Source organism: Rhagoletis pomonella, unplaced genomic scaffold (assembly GCF_013731165.1).
Source record: "Rhagoletis pomonella isolate Grant_MI unplaced genomic scaffold, Rhpom_1.0 Rhpom_scaffold_00008, whole genome shotgun sequence".
Lineage (NCBI taxonomy): Eukaryota > Metazoa > Arthropoda > Insecta > Diptera > Tephritidae > Rhagoletis > Rhagoletis pomonella.
Window position 1 is genome coordinate 25,591,984 of NW_023458562.1, and position 19,793 is coordinate 25,611,776.

Below are 19,793 nucleotides of genomic sequence, written 5' to 3' on the forward strand. Positions count from 1 at the left end.
TCGTTTGCAATTAGTAGTTTGTACTAACTAATGCTATCTACACTCTACTGGTGGGGCGAGCTGACAAGCTAGTAAGTGTGATGCAAGTGCAAAAACTCAAGTTGGGCTACAAGCTATGATTGCTTAAGGGATTTGTGATGCGCTCGAAGATTTATTTTTTTTACATTTTCTAAACAGATATATAGCTTTGTAGTTAGGAGAACCAAAACTAAAAAAAAATTACTTGGGTTGCGTGGATTTTTTGAATATGGCAAATGCATCCGGTATTAAATTGTATACTTCAAAAACTTTTTCATGTGCTAAAATTGTACTCATAATTGCTCAATTTAAGCTAAATCGCACAAATTATGTACGCATTTTATCAGATTACATGAAGATGTATGTGGCACAAGTGTTTTTCTAAAAATCTCATTATGCTAAAATCTTTTATGGTTGAGTTCAACTTTAAACAAGCAAAAAAAAATTCAAAAGTGAATGAACTGAAGTATCAGCAAAATCTTTCCTAAGCACTAAACATAAGTAAGCCCATTAGAGTCACTTGTCATGCGCAGCCAGTCGCTTGCGGCCTTAATCATTTGTAAATGCCGCGAAAAAAAGAGCATCCAAGTAAAATACACGACAATAGAAGGGATGACAATTTTGAATGCTGTCAGTGTCAGAATAAAAGATGAAAGATTTTGAAAAAGCATTGCCATGCAGCGACAAATAAATCAAAGTACGTGAACAAGAAAAGAGCAATAAAGAAAAGTGCTAGCGGGTGAGTTATGAACGCTGCAAGCGAAACGGAGTAAGTACAATAAGTTGTAAATGAATATGAACATTTGCGATTAGAAAGGTATACATATTTGCAAATGACAGAAAAATGCTGACAATTTGCGCAGGTGGACAATAATTGTTGAGCTATCGTATAGTTTTCCTGCTTATTTTATTGAAATGTTTTATGAGTTAGAGCGCTTGGATTTTTTTACGCTCGTAGCGCAATATTATGCCTTCTAGCTAGGCAATTTATTACATATGCTGTCACAAAATGTCATTGGCTGTAAAGCTACATGAAAAAAAATGCGAACAAGTACGTAGGCGGTAGAATATTTTTAACACTTTGACGTTAGCTGTGGAAAGTACTTAAGAAATTAGATAAAAAGTAAGCACGATTTTTGCATCATAAATTGTGTCTGCTTAAGTGCTTAAGCCATTTGTTCTTTTGCCTCGACGAACATGAATTCATATAGTGCCATCTTACCTTCTACCAACAGCCACCTCGTCACTAGCTGTCATCCACTCTATTGACTGCATGCGATTTGGCATTTTGTTATGATTGTCACGTTAAACTGCCGCGAGTAGCTTAAGAGCTAGTAATATGTTAAACATAACAACAAAAGATCGACATCAACACGTGACGGGTGGTTAGGAAAATGAAAAGAAAAACTAACATAAAACGAATACAAAACGAATTTCTGCTATTTTTTGCAATAAATTTCGTTGACAAATAGTGATGGCAATATAATGCCGGCAATATGTTGCCGCAATTTTTATCTGTATGGGGCGTTCCATACCAGAACGGACGGGGTTTACACTTTATGTGTTTGATTTGTTTAAAATTTTTAGGGTTGATGAATAAACATAAAATAGCACATAATAAAGCAAATATTGAGCTTGATTAATACATTTTTAAAAACTTTACAGTACGAAAACTAAAACAAATCGATTTAATAGCTTTCCAAATATCTGGAGAACGAGGTGAGGAAAAAATTTGAAAAAAATCACACATACATCAAAATTCTCTATAAAAAGAAATATTAAAATTTTGTTTTTCTTAAAAAATTTTTCACATACAAATTTTTTCATAAAAAAAATTAGTTTTAGTTAGGTAGCTCTGGGTATTGCGAAATATCAAAGTATAGTATTACGGGGTACACTCTACAATAATTTGAGTTATGAATTTTTTTTACACCGATGTTGAGTAAAATGAGTACTATACAAATTTAAAATTTTTTTATTTTTTTTTTAGATTTTGTGAGTATGCAGTCTTATAGCCCATTAACTTTCAGTATAACAAAGTGCAAGTTTTAAGCTACTGCCAAATCGCGTTGATTTTTAATATTTTTTATGCCGACGGCTTTTTGCACTTTTTTCTTATGGAAGAAAATGCGCAAAACCGTTTTCACAGAAAATTTAAAAAAATTAACGCCAGTTTTGCAATCGCTTAAACTTGCCTATAATTTAATGGGCTACAAAACTGCATACTTACAAAAATTCTAAAAAAAAAATTTAAAATTTGTAAATTTCATTTTACTCAACTTACTCAACTTCAAATCATAACTCAAATTGTTGTAGAGTGCACCCCGTACTACTATACATAAATATTGCGCAATACTCAGAGCTACCATTGTGATTTTTTTTAATTTTTTGTGAGATGGCTTTTTTCAAAAACAAACGTTTTATAAAAAAATTTGTATGGGAAATTTTTATTGAAGAATTTTTTTTTTAATATTTTTCCTCACCTCATTCTCCTGATATGTTTGTTTTTGTTTTTGTGCTGTAAAGTTTTTAAAAATGTATTAATCAAGCTCGAATTTCATATTCAGTTATTATTTACGTTTGTCCATCAACCCTAAAAATTTGAAACAAATCAAACACATGAAGTGTGAACCTCGTCAAATTTGGTATGGAACGCCCCATATACACTAGGCGACAAATTAAAGTGTACACCTTGTTCTAAAATAATATTCACAATTATTTTCATGAAAAATTTTTGCATTAATTATTTATGAAAATATAGCGAGTTTTGTTTTGCTTTAAATACGAAAAATATTGTATTCAAATATTTTCAAAATACCTGAAGAAAATGGCTTTAAGAAGTTTTTTCCTCTCCTTTAAAATAAAAAGAATGGACTTAGCAACTTTCCACTCTAAGCTAGCGATAGTTAATTCTGTATATTATTGTATTATAAATCATATATGTAAACCAAAGTTTCATGCTTTATATAAATGGGCTATACTTTCATGAATAATTAAAGCAAACAATTTTTAATACAAATAGTTGTGAATAAGGTATACACTTTCATTTGTCGCCTAGTGTAAGCACATACGTTCAAGCATGTATATGTATGCACCTAAGTCACACACAATTACTATGCTACCGGCTACGCAGCAATATAAGTATTTACGCATACATAATTCACTGTCATCTGCGCGCGCAAATAGCCGCCAGATTTGTGGTTGAAGCGCTCTTTCTTGCCATTATTTTCGTCATTTACCATACAACAACAAAAACGTTGAAACGCCATAGCAGCTATTGAATGTCAAACACGCCCAAATGCTTGCAACTCACTCAATTACATAGCCCGGTATAGCTGTCGGCAGTTTTTAATCGCTTTTACGCACATTTCTCCTTCCCTACCCGCATCGCCACCCTCCCTTCAGATCCCATTCGTCTACTTATATACCATTTTTGTTTTGTCTTCTTGCCTTTACAGCCAATGTCAGTTTGTGCTTTTTTGTTGTGTGTCATAACAACTACTAAATGGACATTTAAAGATATGTTGTTAGCGCGGAGTGAAGACCATCTTTTTATACATATATGCCGTCTACTGCTCCACCTGGTCCGCTGGCCGGCCACCCGAGTTTATGTCACATGTCTTGATATGCGTGTGCGAACATTGAACTCGAAAGCGCACATCGAGAGACTCTAATTTTATTAGCAACTTTTAGTTTGGGCATTTCCAAGCTGACGTGACGTAACATTTGTATGATAAAACGTTAAAACATTAAATGAAAAAGTCAAAATTAAAAAAAAAGGTTTTTATATACTTGCATAGTAATTAAAAGTGCCTTTATTCGGTCAAAAAAAATACGAAAGCTGTACTAGAAAGCACTCAAATTGGCGGTAGACCTTCGGCTGGAAACGCCCATTTTCTTTCATTTGATCTTTCTCCTTGTTGATTTACTCACACGTGTATTTTTACACTATTTTTAATAAAAAAAAAAAACAAATACCTTGTTGCGTGAACTTACATAACAGCGTTGTTGTTTTTATCTCGACATTTTCACTCATTGAAATGAGTCGCGCAGGCCAGTTCGCTACTTAAGTCTTTCATTGAAATGCAAGTTCGTCGCTTAAGTCTTCGGTAATGATATGGAGTTGCTTTACCTTGCATATGTAAGGGTCGTATTTAAATGAAATTCTATTAAAACTGAATATTAGCGAGAAGAATGTGTACTAGGCTTTAAAATTTTAGAAAAAGTTAAACAAATTGCGTTGCTTGTTATTAAGAGTAAAAAATATTGTTATTTTTGCATACGTTTACAAAGTTTTTTAACAGCTGTTTCACCAAAATCAAAATGATTGGATTTGTGAATTATTAACCAGATGGGGTGCTGCTTCACTTCCTTAGAGTAACAATAAATATGTATTTATTTGTGCTTGCACTAAATTGAATAAAGCTTGCTTTTATGTGACTTAATTATTTTACTTATAAATTTCTAAAAGGAAATTTAATCTCTAGCTTTTCTTTTGTCACCCAAGGTACTTCTTTTGACCCATACCAAAAATTACTGAGTACTCAACTTTTTACAACTTTTTACCAATAGCCTTAGGCTCATACATATTTATTAGGGCTACATATGTATGTATGTATACATGTATTCACGTTTGAATATTGCTAACAGTAATCACACAACAATAAAACGCACTTTGCGTTCACTTTTAAAAGTAAAAAAAAAAATTAATTTCCTGCCTTGAATGCAAACTCATCACTTACATACATAAGTATATATATGGGGCGTTCCATACCAAAACGGACGGGGTTCACACTTCATTTTTAGGGTTGATGCATAAACAAAAAAAATAAAAAAATAAATAAAAAATTAACCCCAGTTTTGTAATCGCTTAAAACTAGACTTAAATTTACTGGGCTACAAAACTGGGTACTCAAAAAAAAATTTAAAAATTTGTAAATTCGTAATGTGCTCATTTTACTAAAAAAAATGCATGACTTAAATTATTGCAGAGTGCACCCCATAATACTATACTTAGATATTGCGCAATACTCAGAGCTACCACTGTGATTTTTTTTTCAATTTTTTCTGGGATGGCATATTTTCAAAAACTATTTTTTTTTTCAAAAAACCTGTATGTAAAAAATTTTTCAAGAAAAAAAAACTTAAAAATTGTTCTTTACATAGAGAATGTTTATGTGTGTATGTGAGATTTTTTCAAATTTTTTCCTCGACCCGTTCTCGAGATAGTTGGAAAACTACTAAATCGATTTGTTTTTATTTTTTATTTTTTTTTGTGCTGTAAAGTTTTTAAAAATTTATTAATGAAACTTAAATTTTATATTTATTTATTGGGGTGTATTCTTGTTTTCGTACGAATCGAAAATCATAAAATTATCCCATCATTTTCTATACGAAAATTTAAAATTTTCGATTCGTACGAAAACAAGAATACACCTCATTATTTATGTTTATTCATCAACCCTAAAAATTTGAAACAAAACAAACACATGAAGTGTGCACCCCGTCCATTTTGGTATGGAACGACCCATATACATGTGTACATATGTATTGGAATGGGAAGTAATTTTCAGAAAAATCAAAGCATGCATTTTTTCTTGAATTTGATTGCTTCATATATTTTCCCACAGCAATATCTTCTAAGTGAGCGACCATGAAAAGCTCATAAAATATTTAGCTGATATTTGTCTGATTTATTGGCATTAAAACCCTGAGGCGGCGAAACGTTTAATTCATATTGTCAGTGAGTGACATAAAGTACTTGCGTGCGAACGAGAAGTTACTTACTTAACTTTGCATTGTTCTGTAAGATCTGACTCTAACCGTCTCAGTTTGCACTACATACATCTGTATATGAAAAAAAAAGTGATTGGTAACTTTACGAAATACGGAAGTCAATTTTTTTAGTCTTTGAGCTCTAAGTTATGCCTACTGTTAGATAAAAGTTGGTAGTTGAAAATATTTAGTATTTTACACTGATAGTTTATTTTTAATTGCTTTGTTCTTATTGCTAATGATGTTGTAGTTATAGTTACTGTTTTGTGTTTCTGATTTAGCGGCAAGTAAATTTCGATTTTGTGTGGAGAGTCTTAGCAAATGCAGCCATTAATTTTTAATTTAGATCATATTTGGAAGCAGGAAAATACTTATATATATATGTACACTGGGGTGGCCCAAAAATACATGCGGGAGAGGAAAAAAGTCTAAAAAGTCAAGCTCTCGCCCCATAGGATTTTTCTAAATGAAAAAAAGAATACCCGAACTTTTTGGTTAAAAAAATTATCTTTAGAGCTGCGTCAAAGCCCATGAAGTTTTCCATCTATTTTATATGGAGAAAAACTCGTTTTCGTAAAAATGGTATAGAATTCTAGAAAAACAATATTTTTTTTAAGGGGACTTCCAATAACAATACCCAATTTTTTATCTACGATACTTAGAATTAAAATTTTTTTACGAAAAATACGTTTATTTTTTCATTTAGAAAAATCCCAGGGGGTGAGAGCTTAGAATTTTGATTGTGTTTTATACCACCGCAATATACACACAAATAAGTTTTTAGTACAAGCATTCGAATTTGTACTTAAAGTTTTAAATCCTGGAGCCTTTAACTTTTTTTTTTTTTTTTCAAAGTGCCACCCTAATGTCAGTTAATTAAATTTGGCCAAAAATCATCAAACGTTTGCAAAGGAAGAATTTCGATTCGATATATAAGAATATCAGGCGGCGGGGCAACATTTTTAAATTAAAACTAAGCTGCAAAGCTTTTTGCAACAAAAATTTAGCTCAAATTTCATTTTTTTTTTTTTATTTGACTTTATACTTTTTCTAATATATTAATTTTTTTTCCACTTGCCTATGCCACAATCAAACTATCTCAACTACCAACCAAATCTCACAGCCATTTAACCCAACAATCATTTGAGGTCGCCAAATCAACTCTCAATTAAATGTGAATTAATCGCGTCAATTAGCCAATTATGTGTCAATGGTGCACATATCTAATGCATGTTTTGGCAGCCTACTCTTTACTAGCGGTCACACTAAGTTTTTGTTTTAAATATTTATTTAAAAATATATATATTTTTACAAGGATAACCACGCTATCATACATTGACTTTGACAGTTGGCCGACAGAAAACAAGCCGAAAAACAGATTAAGGCAAAACAACAAATGAAGAAAAATGAAATCAGTTTAACATTGTAGTAAATGAAAATGAATGTAGCATGCCACACAAATAGCCATATTTTCAGAGTTTTGTTTTTCAAGTAACTCACATTGAACTTGTTGCTGTTGAGAGTTCTGTTGTGCAATAAAATTATTGAAATATGACTTAGTCTCAAATTACCAAAAAAAAAACTAAATGTAAGCTACATAGCGAGCAAAGTTTAAGAAAAACATTGCATTTAAATGCGTTTTTTATTATTTCCAAGCAAACAGCCTTCAATTGGCATTATTCTTATGCCATTGGCCACGCACTTTTATTGAAATACAAAGTGTTATACTTCGAACTAATGCCAAGAACTTGTTCTAGGCCGTCGACGCTGCGGTGGCTGGTGGTGGTTAGCTAGAACGAGCCACTAAGGCCAATAGCAATGGCTTAAGAATTTGCTTAAGATGCAACAATACCGCGCACTTAAGCAGCCTAAGACTTCAGGTGTAGAAATACTCAAAAGATTTTTGCCACCTTCAGTGCCGCAGCTTTGCTGGCATACAAATATCTTTAGCTAAAGTGTTCGCAACCGAAAAATAAACTTCATTCAACGTATTTTCAATGTTAAAATCAAATCAACAAATGTTCTTTCTTTTTTTCGTTGCTGATCTCCTACTTCTCATACATGTATCTCAGCAATCCCCTTCAATACCACGGCGTATACGTAACATTTGGTACATAGAACTTGTTCTAAGTCGCTTAAGTTTTAATTGAATTTTTGTTTTTTTTTCCCCCTCCACACTCATGCTGCGTTAATTCATATTAGTTAGTGTTCTTTAATCTAGCAATTTCATGGCTCTATTGGCCGGTTTCAATGGTCAAAGTCAGTTAGCATGTTGGCGTCCTAAAAATGTGGACAAAAAAACAGCGAAAATCTTTGTTTTTGCATAGATTCTTAGTCACTTTTGTGCAAATAAATATTCTTTATTACACATGCTGAAAATTTTAAAGTTTCATACTTGGCCTTCCAAATAGGCTTAAGCTTTTTCTTGGTGCCTGCGAAGTGTTGAAATGTATAGTGAACGCCCCACAGTGTGGAACCGTTCGACGCCTACTGTGCGCACTATGAGAAGTCTTGAAGTTTTTATGTATATTAAGCAGCTTGTATTTGTTTAATTTTTATGTTTTTTTATTAGAATTTTTGCTTGAAATGCACCTAAATATAATTTTGCCTAATGCATCTTCACACCTTCTTTCAAATATCTGGCCCTAAACGCTTCCAGATTTTGCAAAGTGCTGCGAAGCAAATAGCGACAAGATCTGTAATCCAACATCTTATTGCCAAGTTTTATTGAGCTTTTATTGCGCCCAAAATTTGTATACAGCCAATCAGACAATGTATATTTTAACGCCTTCTATGACTTCTACTTACTACTAGTCGCTTAGCAAAGCCACTATTGCACATATATGTACATATTCATACATATATTTTGCTTTTGTTCGACTTTTGGCACAAGCGCCTTTTTTTCATCTTCGTTTTCGTCTTAAATTTCTTTATTAACGCTTATAAACTTGCAAACATTTTTCAGGCAACTATCGCAATAGCCCGTAATGCAGCTCTATGAAATATTTCTCGATCCCAAATTCCAATTTTGATTAATTAATTTTTTTCGATTGGCAAATATTGTATGCGACTGTAATTAGCGGATTTGCATAAATTGGAATCGTGTGGCATATTGGGGTTTCAACTCCACTAAAAGTAGCTTAAAATTTGCAAGTGTACATGAGTTATGAATCATTTTGATGTGGTATTATTAAATAATAGACGTCGTGAATATTACTAATGCCTTTGTTGAATTCTGCAGAATTTTGTGCTTAATTTTGCTTTAAATAAGCATGATTGTAAGGTCACTAAGGTATACAAGGAGTGCTAAAAATACAATTTTACTATAAAAAAATTACTAAAAATCGTTGTCGCAAAAGATATCTACTTTTATCCCAAAAAAAAATATTATTGTCAAAAGTTAATAAAACATTTTGAATAAAAATTGTTTATCGTTATTTAAAAAAAAAAAACTCTAATTGTTTTCTTCAAAAAAAATTTGTTTACCCTAAAATGATTTTTTTTATATTTTGCTAAGGAAAATCAGATTTTGTGCTTCCGATTTCTTTTTGCGCCGAAATTCCTAAAATTAACACGTTTTCTTGCTTATATTTTGACTTGCTAACAGTTTTCCACTATAGCGGGTCGCTCATAAAAAAATTACTTTAGCCCAAAAATGTGATGTCTACACTTACCTTTTCCTGAATATTATATATGGAAGACTTTCTTTTTCGCGCTTTTAAAATTTTTTGCCATACCAAGTTAAACTATATCTTTTTAAACTTGGTAAACAGGTAATTTTGTAAAATTTAAATTTTTTGTCCCAAAAATTATATTCCATCTCAAATGGGAGGAGAGCATTGATTGGAATGGCATTTTTATTCGGAAAGTTGTTTCTGTTCTTTTTTTTATTTCTTTGCTTGCAAGTTCTTTTCATAGCGCTGTCACAAATTTTTTAACTTCATGGCTGTATTCCTGTGTCACTTCTTTCATTTCAATGCTACTTATTACAAATCATAGAAATGACTACTTACATTTTCAACAAAAATTATTCTTGGGTGTAGGAAAATTAGAAAAACATATACATGTATAATGGTATAGCAAACAAACAAATTGGGACAATTGTGTGATTATTGGAGCACATACAACTTTTTCAAAGGCTGCTCAGAAATGTGGTTTAGGCCAAATATAAAAGTACAAATAAATTTTTGCGTCGTACAGAAATTTTTTGGGACAGAAGAGTCTCCACTTAACTAATTCTAGTCAAAAAAATTTGATTTAAGGCTCTATATTTGTCGGTTCGACAACAAACTTCTTGCGAAAGACCCAATTTAGTTGAAGATATTGTATTTTTATATCCTAAGGAAATTTTTGGGACATGTTTATATACTTTGGGACAGCACAAAAGTTTCACTTTATTGTAAGTAACTAAAAACTGTATTGTATGGAATTTTGCATTTGTCCCAAACCACAGTTTTGAGCAGTCTATCAAAAAGTTGTATTTTCCCCAGCAATCACACTATTTGATATTTTGATACAAAACTGTGCAGAACATAATATTTTTTAAATACTGCTCAAAAATGTGGTTTGGAACAAATGCACAATTACATACAAATTTTTGGGACATACAGAATTTTGTTGAGACAGCAGCTGGTAAAAAATTAGATTTAAAGACCTTTTTATCTCCATTCGGGGTCATATTTGCATAGTTTAGGACAACATATTTCTTGTGAGAGATGCAAAGGAATTTTTTGACATGTTAATATACTTTAGGGCAGCAAACTTTTCGAAAGATTGAAGTCAAAAATTACATTTTGTTCTAAATAACTAAAAACTGTATTGAGACACATTGGTATATGTATTTCGGGACAGCTTTTTTAGGTCAGATTGATGCTAATTTAAAATTTTTATTCAAAAAAAACTCATTTTTGGGACATATAAGCATACATTCTTACAGTTGTTTTTGAAATATTTACCAGCTAGGGGGTTTAGTCAAGACTGCTAATCTTTAAAAAAAAAAATCCTAGTGTAATCAAATCAAAAGACTTAAGCAACGAACTTCACTGCGATAAATGCTCTATAAGCCAAGCACTAAGCATTTTATGCCACTATTAAACTTGGTTTTACTTGCTTTATCACTTAAATTTTTTCAAATGATAATGAACTCATTGAACTCATTTTCTTCCTCTTATTGACCTTAGTTCATTAATCAAAAGGCTTTTGTGGCATTAAAATGGCGTTCAACTCGACATTCAGCAGCTCAATTTCAATAAATATATGCAACTGTAACACTTCGCATGCAATTATGCAAAAAAAATATAATAATAAAGCAGCAAATAACAATAATAGTTGTCTAATTTTCTGAAGATAAATTTAAATCGCGTGAACTGAGCTAAGTAATTAATTTATTTATGCGTTCTTTTATTAATTGCTTGGTGCTTATTTTTTTCGCTGATTACGGTTGATTTACGATTTTGAATAAGCCAAGTTTATTTCACTTTAATTTTGAAGTTCAGTGCTAAGCGGAAAGATTTGTAAATTGGTTTATTGCAATATTTGTAGCAGCTGATATATTTGAGTGCGTACTGATTCAGAGGAATGGGTGAACGATTAAAGATATTAAATTTTGAATGACTGTGTTTACTATGAAAAATATTAATAATTCGAGAAAAATTTGTATTGCCCCACAAATTTCCCGCCCTACTCTTTCGATATCTATTTTTTAATTTGAACTCTATATCTCAAAAGCATTAATGCAAGAATTTTTAGAAAAAAATTAATAATACACAAAATAATGTAAAACAAAAAACCTCAAAATGCAAATCTAGCTAGCCACTCAAATGTCTGCATTCGCCGGCAGGAATTCACATTAGTTTGATTTGAGTAAATGTAAAAAAAAAAACATGCATTATTCGCTGACTTCATTCTATGCCACTGCCTGCTTTTTACTTTTCAGTTTTTGCTATTTGCGTTGGTATTTTTAAAAGCTGCCAATTTTTTAATTAAAGGCCTAAAGCCGCCACTAAACTAATTTGTTCATACTGATAGCTTCGAGGCAAATGAACACGAAAAAATTTAGAAACATTTTTGGTGAGCTTTTTCACAAAAAAAAATGTCATTGAACAATTTGTAATTTCAAAAAAAAAAATAATTTTTCTATAATTTTTTTTTTTACAAAAAATATTTGCGAAATTGAATGCATATAGCATAACGTTTCTTGACCACGCATTCGAGCTTAAAAATTGTATATATGTATATAAAATATTAGCGTTTTTTATTCAGTTTTCTCTCTCTTTCCAAGCTTTTAGCAACTATTTGGCCATTCATTGATCTAATTTTTTCATTTACCCAGCAACAGTATCGGTGAAATGTTCATGTCAACTAGTCCAGCCTGCTCGCTTGTCTACTAATCTGTCTGCATGTTGCAAGTTTTATTTTTTTGCCTATTTTTTCCTGAAAAGTATTTGCCTGCCTGTTCAGCGATTGCTTGGACAAATAGGCCACCACCGCCACCGCCAACTAGCGTTCCACGAAAAATTGTGTGACACCAAAGGCAATAAATTACTTTGTGACACTAGATTTACATTACATTTGCTGAATATTTTTTCGATTTCTACAATTTTTTCAACTTATTTATTTTTTTTTTTAGTAAAATTTTAAGGCATTTCTTCGTTAAATAGTTCCCGCATTTTTTTTTTAATATTGCCTGCACCGCTTGTTTACTCAGGGCGTGTCGGTCTAATCAGCCACCAATTCTTGGCCCCACAGCACCTTCTTATATACATATATACATATGTATGTATGTATTTAATGCCCATTCTGAAAGCCTTGGTCGAATTTATTGCTTAAGGTTCAGCTCGAGTGTTCACAGAAATGTTTATAGTTGGCGGCAAAGCCAACCAAATGGAATAGAATTAACAGGCAAATACCTTTCATTGCAATAGCGTGGACCTCATTATGTAAGTGTTGCAAGCATTTGGCTAATGAAAAAGGACAATACAATGGAAGTACTAAAATGGCAAATAACACTTAACTATTTATGTATTTTACTTTAGCTTTTCCAATATGTTTTTTTCAACTAGGTTGCTCGTTTTTTTGTTTTTATTCACTGTCCTTTCCTGCTTAGTGTTGTTATATCTTTATAAAAAAATACTATTACCAAGCAAATATTTGTTTTTTTTTTTAATCAGCCAACTACCAAGTTCGTGTCTTAAGTCTTTTATATTTGCTTAGATATTTTACCTGAATCAGCTTCCCGCTGTAGAAATGCTTGCAGGTTCGTATCTTAAGTCTTTTGTGTAAACACTTTTGTTGCATAAACAATAAAATTCGCAATAGGCGTTGTCGCAGGCGTGTGTTCATGTCACTGCAATGTATCGTTTCGCAAATGCGCTCTGACAGCTGATAATTTGTGCAGTTTTCCAATTGCTTTTTTCATTACTTCATTTTTAGTTTTAATTTTTTTGCCTTTCGTTTTGCACTCATATTGAAAGCATATTGTTAGTTTTTGTATGTTTTATGTATGGATTTAAGTACATATGAATGTGTGTGGTTAGATGATGCACACTTACCTGAAATAAAAGAAAATAACGTTAGATAACTCAGAAAAAATTCTTCAACAACAAATATGCAGTGAAGGAATATGGTTACTTCAAAGTGTTTAGAAAACACATATCTACTTAGATATTAGTTTTTAATGACTAACTGAGATTTTAAATTTTTTATTAAAATTTAAATTTTTCCAAAATTAAATTTTTTTTCAGATTTTATATTTTTAGTATTTTAAAAACATTCCTTCAAAAATTTATAAACTTTTAATGCATTAAAATAATATTTTTTTTAATTTTAAAATTTGTCCCCAATGGCTTATAAGGCCATACTTTCCATAAAACTCAAGCAATTTCTTTTTATTGTTTACTTAACTATCGTATGTTTTTGTTTTTATGAAAAAAACATGCGAAAGTCTTAGTCTTTTAAAAAAATGTTTTTGTAAATATTTGGACGTTTAAAATCTCAGAATTGTGGGTTTGTTAAAACTTTAAATTTAAGTTTTAATATAGAACAATTAAAGATTTTGTCTATAAAACTCGATCATTTTGCACTGTCTACTAAAGTTATAAATTTTTATTTTTTAAAAATCATACATTTTTTAAATAGTAAACCTTTTAAATTTTTAATTTTCACGGTTCCAAATTTTTCAAGATCTTCAAACTGCTAAGCCTGCAGATATTTTAAAAGTTGAAATTTTTTAAAATAGATTCATACATATTAAATCCAAAAAAAATACAGCTTTTGCTTGCGAGTAACTTTTTGGAAATGCGTGCTTCAAAATATTATTTTTTTATCTTAAATTATTGAGAAATTGTAAATTTTCCTAAACTGCATATTTTACTATTTAGAATTATACCATTTTTAATTTTACTAATTTTTTTAAATTCGCAATTGTGCATCTCTTCTTAATTCGAGCAACTATTCATTTTTTGTGAATTTTTTTTTAATTCGTTTAATTACACAAAATATATTAAAAACAAAAAATTGCGTCAAATGTCACTAAAAAGGACCAGTACATTTTTTTTTTTATTATTGAAATCGATGTTTATCAAAATTATGCTAGTTTTTAGAAAATTTAAAAATACGAAATTGGTTTTAAAGGCCAATTTCAACTTTCAGCATTTTACCTTCTTAGTTAGTTGTTAATTTTTTAGTAATAAAATATTTTTTTAAACTTTCTTTTACTGTTTTTAGATACAGTTTTTCAATCTTATTTTCACTTTTCTTTAGAAATAAGTAAACTTCGTCTGTGCCATCTACAACTTAAAAAATAAATAAATAAAAGTTGACGCTTTACTGCATACTTGAACAACTCAACCTGAAACAGAAATTTATAAAATTGAAGTTCAAGTTGAAGAATGCACAGGCAAAAAAAAACACAAAATAAAGAACAAAACAATCTGTAGTAAAAAATTTAACAACGCACAAAAAAGCTGGCGAAAAATGTTCGACAGAAAGAGTGTTGATGAATAAAAATTAAAAATAAAACTTAAAATTCCGACGCCAAGCAAGACATTAAAATATCAATAAATATCAAAAGTATAGCTACAACCATGAGTGCTAATAAATAAAAAATAGCGGAGTACTTAAAAATATGAAATACAAAGAAGTTTAGGTTGCTGCTGCTGAATCATGTGCCCATTATAAGCAACCAGTTAATTATTTGCTTATTGTAAGAGTATATTGTCATAAAAATGTACAATTGGCAAAACAAATTACAAAACTTTAATTTTTTTGGTAAGCATGCACGCTTACGAATGCGGAAGGTGGCATCATTTAGAGTTCATTTGCCTTGCGCTGCATGAGTGCAGCGTAGCGGCAGTTGGATGACTGACTGCACAGCTAAAGGAATTTATTTATCATAATAAACATTGAATGACAATTATATTATTTATGTAATGAGAAAAAAATAATAACTTGAAATTGAAATGAATTTATTAAAAATATGGTTTTTAATTAAGTTTATTGCTCACAGCGCTCTTACACGACTTTTTTGTATCTACTCTTATATAGCATATATTAGAAGTACCAGAAAAGTAGCATTTACTGTATGCTATTAGCAAAACAAAAAAAATATCGCGTATACGCACCGTCTGTCTGTATAATAATACGTTTCGAACAACACATAAACATTAAATTTTCTCTCTATTTTTCTTCTTCCTACAGGAGGGTAGCATTGGACATGAAATGGTGATAAAACCGCTGCCACATGAGCTGAGTCCAAATCCAGACGCAGCACACCACATTGTCTACAAACGTGATGCACAACCACTGGAGCACCTAAGCGATTTTGGTGAGTAGAATAAACCAAATGGAATGGTAATTCTGCATCAAAAATTATTTGAGACAAAGAACAAAAAGGCAATGGTATTGTATTTTTTTGTGAATTCTTCAATGAATACACTGCAAAATCCTATGCATTTCAGATTTCATATTTTGATCTTTTTTGTAGCTTGTAAATTTATAGAAGCTATGCACTAAAACCAAAAAGTCACTGATTTCATAGATTATAAAACAGCAGGCAGTAGACAACCTTCGTCTGGCATGCTGATACAAGTCGATCGCCTTTTAGCAAGCGGCAACAGTTGGAAAAATTTTGAATTAAAGCTGAACAGAATTTTTTGTAACGTATCAGCACAAACAAGTCAAAATCAAAAAATTATAGCTTAATTTGCTCATCTACGCATGAGCTAATGAACTGTTAAAACTTTTACGAGCTCCATAATTACCAATAAGTTCAAGTTGCTTTACACAAAAAGTGCATTGTCGAAAATTTTTGCATTAAACGATATTTTTATGGCATTCAACGACATTAAGCTGGTGCCTAGCGTGAAAAAATACGCTGCATTATTGTAGAGTTATTTACGTGGCGCTTTAACTTTTTATAGTTCATTAAAAGATCGACTACCGAAAATGCGGAAATTTTCTGAACTTAATTAAAAAAAATAAAAATTTTGAAATACTTAGCAAGTGACTCAATATTTCCGCTGTACTTTTCCTTCTCTTTTTTGCACATTTTAATTATCTCACTCGTTGCCCCGATGCCAATACAATTAACCTTTATTTCACACACCTTGCTTGCATTTTTAATATCATTTTAATAAATGCTCTACGCTTGATTGCAGCTTTTATGGAGCCCGATGACATGGCTACTAGCGAAAAACTTGAACAATTGCAACAGCGACGTCAGCGTCGTTCGGCGCCATTTGACGATGATGAAGCAGCGCTAGAGGAATTAGATGATGAATTGGAAACTTTGTCAGCGGAGGCTACGAATACGCGCAATAAACGTCAAGTGCCGTACATAATCTATCCTGAAGTGTTGGTTATCATCGATTATGATGGCTATCGGTTGCATGGCGGTGATAATTTGCAGGTAACTTTGTGTTTAGGAAATGTTTTGAGTAGTTAGTTTTATTTAAGAAAAATTAAAGCGCTCGAAAAGGGTACGACAAGCTTGAATTTGTTTGATCTTCGATTACGATTATGTAAAAATGGTTAGTTAGTGATATCAGGATTTTTATTTTTTTTAATATTTTAGATTCAAGAATATAATTAGTTCCAAGAAATTTTTAGGAACTTCATTGCAGAATAGAATCAAAACAAGGGTACCAAATGAAAGAGAAAATTCTATAGAATTAAGAAAATTAAAACTTTTTGTACAAAAAAACGAATAGGTATTGAAAATGCGCTTTTAATTAAATTTCAAAAATAAATATTGCAAAATTTCAAGGATATTCGGGGTAAAATTATTAAAGAACACTCCTAATACCTTAGTCCTTATGTACAAAAAATTTAATCGTCATTAATTTTACATTATTTTCTCTTTAATTTAATATTGTTTTTCTACATTGCACTGAATTTTTTATTATAGAAAAACCAAAAACGCTATATTTGTAAAATTTACTGTCGCATGGTATCTATAATCGTTAATCGTTTATTTGTGCGGTCAAATGTAATCGTTATTTTGTGATCTTAATTTTTTTTTCGATAAAAAATAATCGTTGTTACGGTCTATGATTTATACTCATACTCGTACTCATAGTCATATTCACAATCATATTCATATTGATATACATATACATATTCATACTCATGTTCTCACTAAACTCATAAGTACTTATTTTTATGCTCAACTCTATGCTTATATTCATAATTAAATTCATATTCACTTTCATAAACATATTCAAACTTATAATCATACTCATATTAATATTTACATTCATACTCATACTCATATTCATACTCATACTTATATCCATACTCAATTTCATATTCCCACTTGTATTTAGACCCTTATCCATACACATACATATACGTATCCATATTTATACTAAATAATATTCATATCCATATTCATATTCAGCAAAAAAAAGATTATTTTCAGCTAGGCGACGAAGATGCAGGCTCGTATTTTCCGCATAATTGATTTAAAATTTTAATTTTTTTTTGTCAGACACATTCTTAATCCATCTGCATTTTTCCACGTCTCTTTCCCACTCCTTAAACGTGCAGTTTGCTTCTCCGCCATTGCCAGTGATAACATCAATTTCCTAGAAGTAAATCAGCCATAAGAAATTAATCAGCTTCTTTGGCACATGCATCACAATTTATTCGCTACATTACTACTCTGACATTTCTTCAACTTACTCAGACTATGATTTTTTACAATAAATTTTACTGAACCAACTCCTACAGAATAAATTTTTGCAAAACTTTTATTATCGCGTTTTCATAAATCAAATCTGGCTAGCAACTGTCGGCACTTGTCGGCACAGCAGCAGCCAACTATGGTAGTACAGCTAGGCACGCTCGACGGCGCTGCTATTAAATAGCTTTTGTGCGGAAAGAACGTGCACGATGGTTCCATGTCTACTATTTTTTCATACATATGTATTGGCAGATTCCCATTCAAAGTATGCTGATAAAAAAAAATAAATGATTTTTGTTCACTTTTGTGGCATAATTGTAAGATGTTATTTTTTTTAGACTTGTGCTCTTTCGGTGCAGCTTCCTATCAACTCGTTTAATTTATTTATTTTTTTTTCGTTTTCTATCATCTTAGGTGAAACGCTACTTTGTTTCCTTCTGGAATGGCGTGGATTTGCGTTATCGTTTACTAAAAGGCCCAAGAATACGCATTAGCATAGCTGGCATCATTATTTCAAGGGTAAGTAAGATGGGTATAACCTGAGATTGTATTTTTAGAAATTTTTTAGATGTTCGAGTTGATGTGTTATATCTCCCAATGGAAATAATTGTCTGCAATTATATACTCTACGTCCCAACTAGGCCTACTTATTCAAATGCTATAAAATCTTTTCTTTTTTCAAATGTCTTAACCTTTAAAACTGTTATTTGAGGAGAACCTCTCTTTAGCTTACAATGGCTTAAGCAAATCAATTTTATTCAAATGAGTTACGAGTTCGCGTTAAGTGTACCCAAATGCTATATGTATTAGTAAATAGAGCGCCCAAAAGTATGCATCGTGGGATGCTTATGGCCATACTAGCTTAATAATTACATACTTCATTCGCTGTTTTGGTTCATATGCAATTCTCAACCGGATTATGGAAATAACTATTGAACTCGATAGTTTTGTTGACAACCCAGATTCCAAATTTTTTCTCTCTTGAATATGATTTTCCTATTGAAGTTTGGTTTTCCTGGAAGCGAAAATAAAAACTTCACCAGTTCTATAACCATACAGCAGATATATTAACAAGTGGTCGGTGCCACCGTAGCCTGATTACGTCAAGGCTTACATCAGAGGAAACGGTAGTGTAGTCCAGGCCACTTTCATGTCGACTTTCATGCTGAACTTTTGAAACACTTCGCAGAAAAGCCAGAATAAGCATCACTGAAGGCAAAAAGCGACATCAGTGGTGAAAAAAAAGTTTTTGGGCCTTAATGGCCAATCTCACCCCAGTGCACTCTCAATTAACATTTAAATTTTCTTTTAAGAACTACACCACCAATTGCAAGAACAGGTATTTAATTTAAAGTACTTTAAACCAAATTTAACTGTCCAGATTGCTTAAATTTCCGCAAAGTTCTAAGTTTCACTTTGAAACGCGCGCCTTGTTACAACTTTAATTACATTAATTGTTCGCATGGAATAAATAAATTAAATTAAATTGCTATACGCAGCTGCTCAGCAGCCATTAAATGCTTACAAGCATCATAAATTTTGGTAAGAACAACGATTTTCCACTGGCAAAGTGACTTGACGCGTTACGCATGCGAGAACATTTTAAGCGCTAGACATTTAATGGGCGTTAGCCATTTTTCTATGTACTATTGCAATTAATTAGAAAACGCTTTTCAAAAAACCATAAAACATTAGTGAACAAATATTTAGTTGGCTAAGCAATAGAATAAGTATTTATGTAGAGTAGTAACGCAAAAAAAAGAGAAACACATAAACACATTTAGTTAGACATTTAAATGAACGAGTTATCGACATTAGC

General features: G+C 31.3%; 1 protein-coding gene across 8 annotated transcripts in view; it reads left to right on the top strand.

Moving 5' to 3' along the window:
- The window catches only part of LOC118744526 (venom metalloproteinase 3), a 175,742-nt gene that overhangs the window by 121,175 nt on the left and 34,774 nt on the right, over positions 1 to 19,793 (top strand). For all 8 annotated transcript variants that reach the window (XM_036477584.1, XM_036477585.1, XM_036477582.1 and 5 more), the window contains 3 exons: positions 15,490 to 15,616; positions 16,449 to 16,699; positions 18,389 to 18,493. In XM_036477584.1, coding sequence (XP_036333477.1) covers positions 15,490 to 15,616; positions 16,449 to 16,699; positions 18,389 to 18,493 — 483 coding nt within the window. The remainder of the gene's footprint in view (positions 1 to 15,489; positions 15,617 to 16,448; positions 16,700 to 18,388; positions 18,494 to 19,793) is intronic.